Source organism: Sprattus sprattus (genome assembly GCF_963457725.1).
Source record: "Sprattus sprattus genome assembly, chromosome: 21".
Lineage (NCBI taxonomy): Eukaryota > Metazoa > Chordata > Actinopteri > Clupeiformes > Clupeidae > Sprattus > Sprattus sprattus.
This window is the reverse complement of record NC_137919.1, coordinates 10,802,862-10,815,361: the sequence shown is the minus strand read 5'-3', so window position 1 is coordinate 10,815,361 and position 12,500 is coordinate 10,802,862. Positions and strand designations below refer to the sequence as shown.

Below are 12,500 nucleotides of genomic sequence, written 5' to 3'. Positions count from 1 at the left end.
TAAAGCATGTTCACAACAAGCATGTCCATAAAGCATGTTCACAACAAGCATGTCCATAAAGCATGTCCATAAAGCATGTCCATAAAGCATGTTCACAACAAGCATGTCCATAAAGCATGTTTATAAAGCATGTCCATAAAGCATGTTCACAACAAGCATGTTCATGAAGCATGTCCATAAAGCATGTCCATAAAGCATGTTCACAACAAGCATGTCCATAAAGCATGTTTATAAAGCATGTTCACAACAAGCATGTCCATAAAGCATGTTCACAACAAGCATGTCCATAAAGCATGTCCATAAAGCATGTCCATAAAGCATGTTCACAACAAGCATGTCCATAAAGCATGTTTATAAAGCATGTCCATAAAGCATGTTCACAACAAGCATGTCCATAAAGCATGTTTATAAAGCATGTCCATAAAGCATGTTCACAACAAGCATGTTTATAAAGCATGTTCACAACAAGCATGTCCATAAAGCATGTTCATAAAGCATGTCCATAAAGCATGTTCACTAGCATGTCCATAAAGCATGTTCACAACAAGCATGTTCATAAAGCATGTCCATAAAGCATGTTCACTAGCATGTCCACAAAGCATGTTCACAACAAGCATGTTCACAACAGAACAAGCATGTTCATAAAGCATGTTCACTAGCATGTCCATAAAGCATGTTCACAACAAGCATGTTCATAAAGCATGTCCATAAATCATGTTCATAAAGCATGTTCACAACAAGCATGTCCATAAAGCATGTCCATAAAGCATGTTCACTAGCATGTCCATAAAGCATGTCCATAAAGCATGTTCACAACAAGCATGTTCACAACAAGCATGTTCACTAGCATGTCCATAAAGCATGTTCATAAAGCATGTTCAAAACAAGCATGTTCATAAAGCATGCCAATAAAGCTCATAAAGCATGTTCACAAGCAACTATGTAGTACATCTTATTTACCTTAGAATACCGCAGTGCAACTTGACAGAATACACATACTATACCTATGCATACATACCCCAACACACATTCATATATACACAACATTCACACATGCTTATACTGTATGGTTTACATATGTATCATTTAGACAAGCACACACCTACCCCCACCCCTACAAATAACTACATGATTGGTTAGCTTTTAAACATTTCTTCAGCTCGATTTTAAAATGTTGACTATTTCCGTCCGTGTTAAGTTCAGTAGGCAGCCCATTCCAGGTGTTTGTTGGCCAAAGAAGGGTCTCCACCACGATACATTGTCTGACAGCTTAAAGGTGGAGTCCATGATTCTGGCGAAACGTAGTTGACATTACTCCACTCCCTTCCGTGCTCCTGAAGCAACGCATTGATTGGCTGCAATTGTTTATGGCACGGTTCGGGCCACTATGTGTGTTCCCCATTTACAGACCCAGGACTGTTTTCCAACAACAAAGTTTTTTTTTTTTTTTTTAAGTACAAACACACAATGCATAATCTAGAGGACCATGAGGAGCGATTTGCTGAATTTCACAATAAGGGATTACAATCACAAGCTGCGTTTAACAACAACAAAAAAAACTCTCTCCTTCAGAACACAACCCAGGTCAGAGTAACAGCAAGAGGCGGAACGCAAGAATCTTAAAGGCCTTAAAGGCCTACTCCTGGAACTCACCTGGATGATGCGAGGGAGCAGCCTGGCCTTCTCGAGGCTGTCTGCGATGTGGAAGAACTCCAGCATGGACAGCAGCTGGCACAGACTCATAACCACCCCCACCGAGTAGAACATGTCTGGGTGAGCACCTACAAGCAGAGAAGACACCACAGACTCATAACCACCCCAACAAGTAAAACATGTCCGGGTGAGCACCTACAAGCAGAGAAGACACCACAGACTCATAACCACCCCCACAGAGTAGAACATGTCTGGGTGAGCACCTACAAGCAGAGAAGACACCACAGACTCATAACCACCCCCACAGAGTAGAACATGTCTGGGTGAGCACCTACAAGCAGAGAAGACACCACAGACTCATAACCACCCCCACAGAGTAGAACATGTCCGGGTGAGCACCTACAATTCAATTCAATTCAATTCAATTCAATTCAATTCAATTTTATTTGTATAGCGTCATAACAATACAATTGCCTCTATGCGCTTAACAGAGCCCAGAGCCTAAACCCCCTTAGTGCATGCACAACGGCAACAGGGGCAAGGAAAAACTCCCTGTTAGACAGGAAGAAACCTTAAGCAGAACCACGGCACATAAGGGGGGACCCATCTGCTTGAGGTCGGCCGGGTGGAGGCAGGAAGGTGGGAAAGGGGGAAGGGTAAGGGTTGTGTGGCAGAAGGGGAAAGGAAGCAACAGGGGTTATACACAGCCAGCATTTAGTCACTGGACATAATAAGTATACAGACATCTGGTGGTAAATACATGATACAGGCAAGACCAGATTACTGTGCCAATAGGGATACTGTTAAAGGGGTAGGGGATGTAGGGACGAAGAAACATTTCAGTGGTGGCAATAATGTATATTGTATATAAATGCTGGCATAGGGTATTGGGTAGAGTAGATGTACAAGCAGAGAAGACACCACAGACTCATGATCACCCCCCAACAAGTAAAACATGTTTGGGTGAGCACAGAGTAGAACATGTCTGGGTGAGCACCTACAAGCAGAGAAGACACCACAGACTCATGATCACCCCCCAATAAGTAGAACGTGTCTGGGCGAGCACAAGGTATAATGTGCCGGGGTGAGCACCTACAGGCAGACGAGACACCCAGCTTCAGGGAGCTCCCTTCCTTTCAAACACCAACCAAATGGGATTGTTGTGAGGGACTGTTTTGTTAAAAGAAGTTTAGTATATTTTCATTTATCCATTTCTTTGTGAGCCACGGCGGTTATTTGTACTCTTGTGAGCCTCTTCTGGTGTATATTCTGTGCATTTACCGAGGGATATTATGCAAAGGCGTCCTACTTACCCCACTAACACTGCTCATAATTCTCCCTAACGCCTGTCTGTGACAGCCTTGCTCTGAGGTAAATACTTGGCCTTTCACTCTTCACTCTTCACAATGTTTATTTATCTCTGGTTGGAGACCGGCTGAAGCGGCGGGCTTACCTCTCCCGAAGAAGAGGAATCTGGCCGTCATGTTGGCAAAAATCCACGTGCTCCCAGAGAACTGAAGAAGATTGTAGATTAAAAGATAAACAAGCCTTATGCTGCACCTGCAGAGGATAAAATAAACATTAATATCGCTGCCAACCAGAATAACGTTGTCACTTAACAGATCCACATTATATTACATTATATCAGCCAAACATATGGGAAATGACATTAACTTGTCACAGGTCTATGGTGAAACGGGCACATCGTAAATTGAGCATTATCTACGTTACTTAGAACATGTGGAAATAGGCCTACTGTGTGGATTCAATAACTTATTTTAAGAGGCAACATGTGGATTTCCGTTTAGTGGTTACTTGCATTTCGTATCGTTTTGGTTCTGAGACTCGACTGAATGTTTGCAGGCTAAAAATCCGAGGCGCCAAGACGTTGCAAAAGTTTGCGATCTGAATTGGAGAGCGAGACGAACACGGGGTGCAGTTTGTTGCTGTTAAACTTACCTCATGACTGGAAAATGAAGTTAGCCAAAATTCGATGCAGTTGTTTCCAAACAATTCGATTTAAACTGTTTTCAAGGAAGTTTGTGGGTCGGGTCCTTAGATTTCCCTCTTACGTCAAAAAGGCTGGACTTGCCTTACAGATGTTGACGTTTCTGCTGGATTTGCTGTTGTGGCGAAAAGGCTTCCCCCATTCCTAACCCAACCCCTAGACACACTCAGCCCGCATTCCGAGATGCTGTCAATCATGACAAAATACACAAAAGTACCCAAGTACACAACTGCTTTTGCTATTGATGGTGAGATTAACTTGCAGATTTTAATCTGGCCTACATTTAATTTGAACACCTGAAATTCAGATGTTTTCACTGCCCAAAGATGCTGGCGGCTAGGTTTGTTATTTATTTTTACGTCAGCAAACATTCGTAGCCATACACTCGGGCAATACATTTATTCTTGAAGAACTGGGCTCACACTATGGCAGGAAAAACGGGATTCAAGATTACAACATTTAATAGTAAACCAGCTCTGTTTTTCATTTTAGGCTGTGGGTGGTTGTGTGTTCAGTTGTATAGCTTGCGGTTCTCCTATATAACCTATGTTCATATACCGTTTAAATCTCCTTTACTGTAACTTGTTAACGTTACCTGTGGGTCACAGTCTCAAATGTTTCACGGATAAAGCCCTCTTGTGGCCAGAAGATTCATGTCTTTTGTCAAACACTCAGCCATGAAATAACCATGAAATAACATTAAAAGTCAATACGGGTCATTTTTTACCCTTGTTATGCCTCAGAAGTGTAGTGATACAAAAATATTTAAAAGTAAGAAAGGAAAAATGAAAATAAGAATTTGTGATGATCAAAAAAAAGTTAATTGAGGAATACCTGAAATTCTGAATGATTAAATTCATGTACTGCAAATATATTTACAATTAAAACTCTCTTTTGACCCATGTTGTGTATCAAAGGGTTAAACGTCTTGGGCTTTAGGGATTGCCTAAGGGCACGTTTCGGAATGGTCAGAAATTCACATTTGCACCACCAGGGGGAGAGAGAGAACGATTGATTTGGTTACTTATCCTTTTCCAGAGACCATGCGTGCATCAAAAAGTGAATCTTGTAATTATGTTTTGTTCTCAAAAGTAGCCTTAAGCCCATTAGCTCATCCAATTATGTATATGCTCTAAACGTTGATACAGTGTTGGGCTGTAAACATCGGGGGTGAGAGAGACAGATATATCTGTGTATCATCTGCATAACTCTGGAAATCAGTGTTGTTGTTCTGTAGAATTTGACCCAAAGTTAGCATATAGAGATTGAACAGAAGAGGTCAGAGGACTGATCTCTGGGGTGCTGATCTCAGACTCACAACTGCCAAAGATGATAAAGAGAGAGACTTTATGACTTTTAAAACCTTTTGTGTAAAACACCATTTGAAAACCGAGATATAACGGCAGAGAGAGAGAGCCTTTGCCAGCCAGAGGGGTTAGGTAGCTCCATCAAATTCATAACTGCCAACTAGGACCCAGCAACTCCAGCCTAAAGACCGTTCTAGAAAGTACCCAATTTTCCAATATTCTATGACAGTGTAAAATACAGCACTGAGATCTAAAACCAGAATTTATATTTGACCTGAATCAGTATTCAGCACTCGCTCAACGCATTGTACAGCTATAACTTCAAACACTAAACACAGGGTGTCTGGTGCTTTAGCTACAAACACTAAACACTTGTGCTTGTGCCTTATTGTATATTGCAGTTCCAATGCTACTGTTATGTCCATGTCAAATCTATAAAGTAGTTAATACATAAATATTATTGGGTACTTTAGCCAAGCCTAGGCCCATTTTTTAGCAATAGTGCTCATGTTCTGCAAAGTGTAACACTGCCACCATGTGGTAAACTCCAGTATTTTGCGCTGCAGGCCTACTCTGCCCCCATTCTGAAACCACTCTGACACACACTTACTCACTCACACACACACACACACACATACACACCAGGGAAACATTGAGACAGAGTATTTTCAAATCGTTGCGCTCTCTCTCTCTCTCTCTCTCTCTCTCTCTTTCTTTTTCTTTTTTTCTAAACTGCGTTCTTGTCTGGGAGATCACATCCTCCAAAGATTGACAGAGCTGACAGAGAGTACACTCTGAGGCAGGGGCCCCGGCCGCAACAAACAGGAAGTGAGTTGGACACTATGTGGTCTGAGGTTGCTGAGTGTTGTCATGGAGACGGCGAGCGGAAACTTTTTAATAGTGTATGTGAGAAGAAGACAAAGTTCAGAGAAGCTGAGGCGCTTTAATATTCACACACACACATAAAAGTAATAATGTGTTACTGACAAACTGGATTTATTTTCTGAATCAGACCTATATTGCCTTACATCTTTATGTAACTTGTGTGTGGCGTAGACTAGACAAGCACAGTGCCGCACCAGACTCCGACCCGCAGTCATGGGCAGGGGAGGCCGCACACACACACACACACAGACACACACACAGACACACACAGACACACACACACACACACACACACACACACACACACACACACACATATGTTATTGGATTTAAATAGTATTTATTATTCCCAAAAAATGTTTACCTTTAAGCAAGCAAAACTCAATAGAAATTAAAATATGTTAAAGAATCATTATACATCACAGAGCCACTGTGCAGATCCTGACCGCGGAGTGTGGCCCTGTGTCCCCTATAGGCCTACAACACAGGGTCTAACACACATGCCTATCAGGGCGCACTTCATAAATATGCCACCCACACACACACACACACACACACACACACACACACACACACACACACACACACACACACACACACACACACACACACACACACACACACACACACACACACACACACACACACGCACGCACACACACACACTTTCTGTCTCTCTCTCTTTCTCACTCTTTCACTCTCACACGCATGCACACACACACACACACACACACTCTCTCTCTCTCTCTCTAGCTCTCTCTCTCTCTACTCTTTCTCACTTTCTATTTCTCACTCTCTCATACACGCACACACACACACACTCTCTCTCTCTCTCTCTAGCTCTCTCTCTCTCTACTCTTTCTCACTTTCTATTTCTCACTCTCTCATACACGCACACACACACTCTCTCTCTCTCTCTCTCACGCTCTCTATTTCTCACTCTCACACACACGCACACCCAACGGAACCACTAAACACTTATATTTGCCATCTAGAATAAGTAGGCAGGAACTTAAAGATAGATTAGGCGGACTGTTGCAAAGATAAGGTCAATTCTCTATTTTTGGATCCTCTCCATTACTCGCTTCTTCTCGTTTTTTTCGGTTCCTACTTCATCCCCTTCTTCAGCTGGATGGTCTCATAGGTGTCCTGAGCGTGAGGGGACAGACCCTGGGGGACGGACAGATGGACACAAACATATTGACCAAAAGCTATGCTGTTATAACCCCATTTAATTAAGATAACAAGATATGCCGTTATAACCGAATTTAATAAAAATAACAAGATATGCTGCTATAACACCATTTAATTAAGATAACAAGATATGCTGTTGTAACCGAATTTAATTAAGATAACAAGATATGCCGTTATAACCCAATTTAATAAAAATAACAAGATATGCAGCTATAACACCATTTAATTAAGATAACAAGATATTCCGCTATAACACCATTAAGATAACAAGCTATGCCATTATAACACAATTTAATAAAGATCAAAAGCTATGCTGTTATAACCCCATTTTATAAAGATAACAGGATATGCCGTTATAACACTTTTTAATAAAGATAAGGGCAGGATTTAAAAGGGTGATAAAAGAACATTTTCGGAATGATGACTTGAAAAAAATAAATCTTACTTCATATATGCCCTCTGGCTGTTTCTTCTGTCGAATAAAAAAACAAAAGTTAGATGCGCGAGCACACGCACACAGACACACAACCACACACACACACACACACACACACACACACACACACAGAGCGAGAGAAAGAGAGATTCATAACTTACATAAAAGAGCCATTTTCCTTCACAACTTCTAACATGAAATGCTTTTCTTCTCTTTAGTAACAGCATGCTGTTCATTGAACATTTAAAGCGTTTTAAAGATTAAAGGCGCTAAAAGTGTGAAAGCGCTACATGACAGATTAGTGCATTAGGTGAGCGCAGAGAAACATGGACAGAAAGCAGGAGAGGAGAGGAGAGAGGTGAGGTGACAGAGAGAGCAAGGAGGGCAGAGGAGAGGAGAGGAGAGAGGTGAGGAGAGGGAAGGAGAGGAGAGGAGAGGAGAGGAGAGGGGAGGGGAGGGGAGGAGTGGAGAGGAGAGGAGAGGAGAGGAGACAGAAGGAGTGGAGAGGAGAGGAGAGGGGAGGAGTGGAGAGGAGAGGGGAGGAGTGGAGAGGAGAGGAGAGGAGAGGAGAGGAGAGGGGAGGAGTGGAGAGGAGAGGAGAGGAGAGGAGAGGAGAGGAGAGGGGAGGTGACAGAGAGAGCTAGGAGGGCAGGGGAGAGGTGAGGGGAGGGGAGAGAGTTGACGTGAGGAGAGGAGAGGAGAGGAGAGGAGAAAAGAGGAGAGGAGAGGACAGGAGAGGAGAAAAGAGGAGAGGAGAAAAGAGGAGAAAAGAGGAGAGGAGAGGAGATGCGAGGGGAGGGGGGGAGTGACAGAGAGAGCGAGGAGCTGAGAAGCTGAGAGAAGAGATAGAGTTAGCCGAGATACAAGGTTGTGGCTGAGGCTGATTTGAGCTGAGATATGAGTGTGACTTTCAGATGAAGGTGTAATCGTCATCTCACCACCGGATAGGAGCTGTTATTCTGCACCCACTGAGGAAAGACAAGCCTGATTAATTTCGACAGAAAAGTAACAGACACACAGTCAACATTGACAGAAAACTGAGAGCGAGAAAGAGAGGATGAGAAAATGAGAGAAACGGGGTTAAGGAGGTAAAGTGAAGGGAGAAAGAAAGAGGGAAGAAAGAGAAGAGAAAGAGAGGCAGAACAGAGGAGAGAAATAGGGGAGGGAAAGAGAGGTTGAGGAGAGAGAAAGAGGAGAGAGAGAGGGGAGGGAAGGGAAAAAGAGGCGGAAGACAGGAGAGAAAGAGGGGATGGAAAGAGGAGAGAAAGAGAGGCAGAAGAGAAGAGAGAGAGAGGAGAGGGAAAGAGTGGCAGAAGAGAGGAGAAAGAGATGGGAGGGAAAGAGAGTCGGAAGAGAGGAGAGAAAGAGGGGAGGGAAAGAGAGGAGAGAGAGAGGGAGGGAGGTGGAAGAGAGGAGAGAGAGAGAGGAGGGAGGGAAAGAGACAGACAGAGAGGTGGAAGAGAGAGAGAGGGAAGTGAAAGAGCAGAGAGAAAGAGATGGAAGAGAGGAGAGAGAGAGAGAGGTGGAAGAGAGGTGAGAGAGGAAAGAGAGTGTTACCTTGAGTCGGCAGTAGAGCACGGTGAGGATGAGGCCGTAGAGGAAGAGGATGCTGTCCAAGATGTAACAGATCTGGGGCTCAGAGATGGCATCTACACACACACACACCAGACACACACACACACACACACACACACACACACACACCAGACACACACACACACACACACACACACACACGCATACACACGCACACACACATACATATATATGCATAAACATGTCATGCACACATGTATGAAATCAGGCACACACACACACACCTCATTATTACATGAATATCAGGGTGAGTAGCTGCTCGCTGTGGAACACCCAATGAAGACCCAACATAAAGAGCTCAGTTCACGCACGCCCGCACACAAACACACACACACACACCTCATTGTTGCTACAAAATTCTACACATTAAAACACAAACATTACATGAGCTTCACCAAACAAACAAGCACACATACACATCTTTTATGTTAAAATACACACACATCTATGGCAATCATTATTATTATATAGATACATTGTGTGACATCATTGGCTGTTTTGAGCTTTTTGAAATGATATTTCTCCCAGTGGATGACTTCCTCAGACAGAGTCTACGTACAGGCAAATGTCATTCATCTGTGGGACGCTTCAAGAATTGACGCAGAAATGTTTCAAATGGACGACGTCTCTAGGCTGAGTTAGTGTAATTGAGAGTAAGTGTTAAAGTCTTCTCTTATACACACACACACTCACCTCTCATTCTCAGAACTATCAAGTGCCATTTTGTCAGCGATTACCAAATACGCATCCATATTCAAACATGACACCCCTCCACACACACACACACACCGCACAATGTGTGTGAGAGTGTTTGTTACGAAATAACTTTATCATGGACTGGCTTTCTGTGAGGATGGTTTTGTGTTTGAAGCGGTAGATTCACATGCACGTAAGAGAGCTGTGTGTGTGTGTGTGTGTGTGTGTGTGTGTGACCATCTACCCTGTTTGTACTACTACCTAGCCTCAGCATTCAGTGTGTTCATTTACATCATGTCTGACACATCAGATAGAAGTGCCAGTACTGTTTAGAGGGGTCTTAGTCTGAATACAGTACAGCTAAGGTGGGATATGGAAATAAACATGTGACCCCTCTAGGTAGAGATAGGCAACAATACACACAACACAAAAACTAAATGGTCTTCTGTGTGTGTGTGTGTGTGTGTGTGTGTGTGTGTGTGTGTGTGTGTGTGTGTGTGTGTGTATGTGTGTGTGTGTGTGTTTGTGTTGAACGGTCGAAGCAGAGCATTGCTGAGCTGATCTCTGCTCTTGAATATCAGCTGCACTACACGGGACGGGGGCCGCAGTACCCGGTGAACGTGGCGTAGCTCTTTTTTGAAAGAGCGAGAGAGGAGCACTTCTCTTTTCTCATAAGTGAAACGAGTCCAGGAATCATTCTGCCCTTCTGGGTCTACTTCTCTTCTCCTCAATCTGTGTTAAAGCAGCAGTAGTCCCAGCTTCAGCTTTAAACTTTGTTTTGTCAATCTGAGCATTTTTGTAATGAGGATTATAGTTTTACCATATGAGTGTGCTTAAATATAAGAATTCAGAATGAATGTATTGCAAATAGCTAAATGGATCAATGAACTCGTTGTGTTGATTGCTGTGATATCAATCTGCAGGTGTGTGTGTAGGTGTCCCCAGGTAGTGTGGTGGAAAATCTGTAAATTGAATGTAACTAATCTGTGTGTATATTATTAACTAAAGCTACAGACTCACACACTCATACTCACAGCTAGAGATGGTCACACACAGAACAACAGAGGAGACCCCATCAGCACGAAGCCATTGCACAAGCCAACAGTGGAGACTGAGGACTGAATTCCAGACTGATCACACACACACACACACACACACATACAGACACACACATATAGACACACACTACTAAAAGTTGATACGGTTGCCGACACACCACCCCCTGATAGATCACTCCATCTTTCAATCTCTCTCTATCTCTCTCCATCCGTCCATCTAGGGTTAGGGTTATACATCAAATGTATAAAAGCCAATGAAAAAATTGTGTACGGTAGTGTTGTCTCGAGACGGACTCAGGTTTATGTTGTTGGTATTGCGCTAACTAAATAAACCACTTGTTACTTCACACTCTGCCAGTTTTGCTTGACTTTGTGAGAAACTTTTAACATCAGTAATAGAGAACTTAGAGTTTTAATCAGATCCAAAGACTGTCTATTTTTCCTACTTCCAAACTGTAAATCTGACACAACAGTAGTCTAAATAGTAGAAAGACCAATGATGGGCAAACTACGTCTTTGAACAGCAGTTGTAGCAAGAGAAAGAGTAATGTATGTAAAGTCGTGATAGCTACTCGTTAATGAAAAAATAAAACTTTGAAATCAAGGATTTCGTGTTTTCAAAGCCCCTTTTGCATTAACAGTCTGTTGGAATTTGTGTGTGTGTGTGTGTGTGTGTTTAAGACCCAAGTAGAAGTGGTAAAAGATGGAACTAAGATAATCACACGAAGCTGCTATGTCCTCCCACTCTCGATTGCTCTCTAACCTCTACAGCGCTAGCATTTACTGCGGTTAACACATTCTAAATACTTAGACGCTTTACAGGGCAAAGACAAACAAAACAATACAACAACAAACTAAAATAAAGATTAAAAAAAATTATGTTTAAATAAAGATCTAATAGCAAATGAGTAATTAAAACATCTGATCCTCTTAAAATCAGAACCATAAAAATAATTCTACATGTTTGTGTCAGTTACGGCTCCTGTTCAGTTTCCAGGAACTGCTAAAATTCCAGAGCAAAACTGCCAAAAGGAGTGCCGACCTTATTTAACATTAGATCCCTTTTAATTTAGTGTTAGACCCGCTAAAAGACCAGCAGACACGGGATGCTCTTGTAACTAGATGGTAAAATTGTAGATTCAAGGACAAATGTTTACAAGAACAATTTTTAGGCTGTGTCTGCAGTGAGGCTGTGTGTGTAGGTAAGCCACTGGCCTCTACATAGGTAGCCATTAGGCGGAAAAACAAGACACTTTTGATCACACACACACATACACTACCACTACCACACAGACTGTATCTGTTACATTTATTTATCAGGTTTAGCATTTTGTATTAAATAAGTCTGTGAAATGGTTTAACACTTAGAGGTCAACATGAATTCAGCAAGGGTTGCGCTCATTGACACTGGCCGCAAGTTTCGTTTAGCTGAGGGGCTAAACGAGCCGCAGGCCTCTGCCTGGAAACCCTCCACACGACACACACTTGCAGTCACACATGCATTAAAACGACAACACACACACACACACACACACACACACACACGCTCACCTGCGTGGCCGAAGCACATCCACAGAGGCAGGGCCGAGAGGAGGGCGCGCGTTGCCTTCATGTTTCGGCAGAAACCACAGCGGACAGGACCGAAGGGAAGAACGAGATCGAGGACC

The 12,500-nt window shown here is 42.8% G+C and overlaps 2 protein-coding genes across 2 annotated transcripts in view; both read right to left on the bottom strand.

The window, feature by feature from the left end:
- Nucleotides 1-3,719, bottom strand: part of hacd4 (3-hydroxyacyl-CoA dehydratase 4) — a 9,390-nt gene extending 5,671 nt beyond the window's left edge. The window contains exons 1-3 of the mRNA XM_080859876.1: nt 3,613-3,719; nt 3,107-3,213; nt 1,654-1,781 (exon numbers count right to left, since the gene is read on the bottom strand). Of these exons, the coding sequence (XP_080716002.1) occupies nt 1,654-1,781; nt 3,107-3,213; nt 3,613-3,617 (240 nt within the window). The 5' untranslated portion in view covers nt 3,618-3,719. The remainder of the gene's footprint in view (nt 1-1,653; nt 1,782-3,106; nt 3,214-3,612) is intronic.
- Nucleotides 3,720-6,925: 3,206 nt separating this feature from the next.
- fcer1g (Fc epsilon receptor IgFc epsilon receptor Ig) lies at nt 6,926-12,445 on the bottom strand (the record flags this gene model as incomplete). The annotated part of the gene is made up of 5 exons (XM_080859921.1): nt 6,926-7,023; nt 7,493-7,519; nt 8,422-8,451; nt 9,041-9,132; nt 12,385-12,445. The coding sequence occupies 5 exons, from the start codon at nt 12,443-12,445 to the stop codon at nt 6,961-6,963; spliced, it is 273 nt and encodes a 90-aa protein (XP_080716047.1). The 3' UTR covers nt 6,926-6,960.
- Between the last annotated feature and the right edge of the window lie 55 nt (nt 12,446-12,500).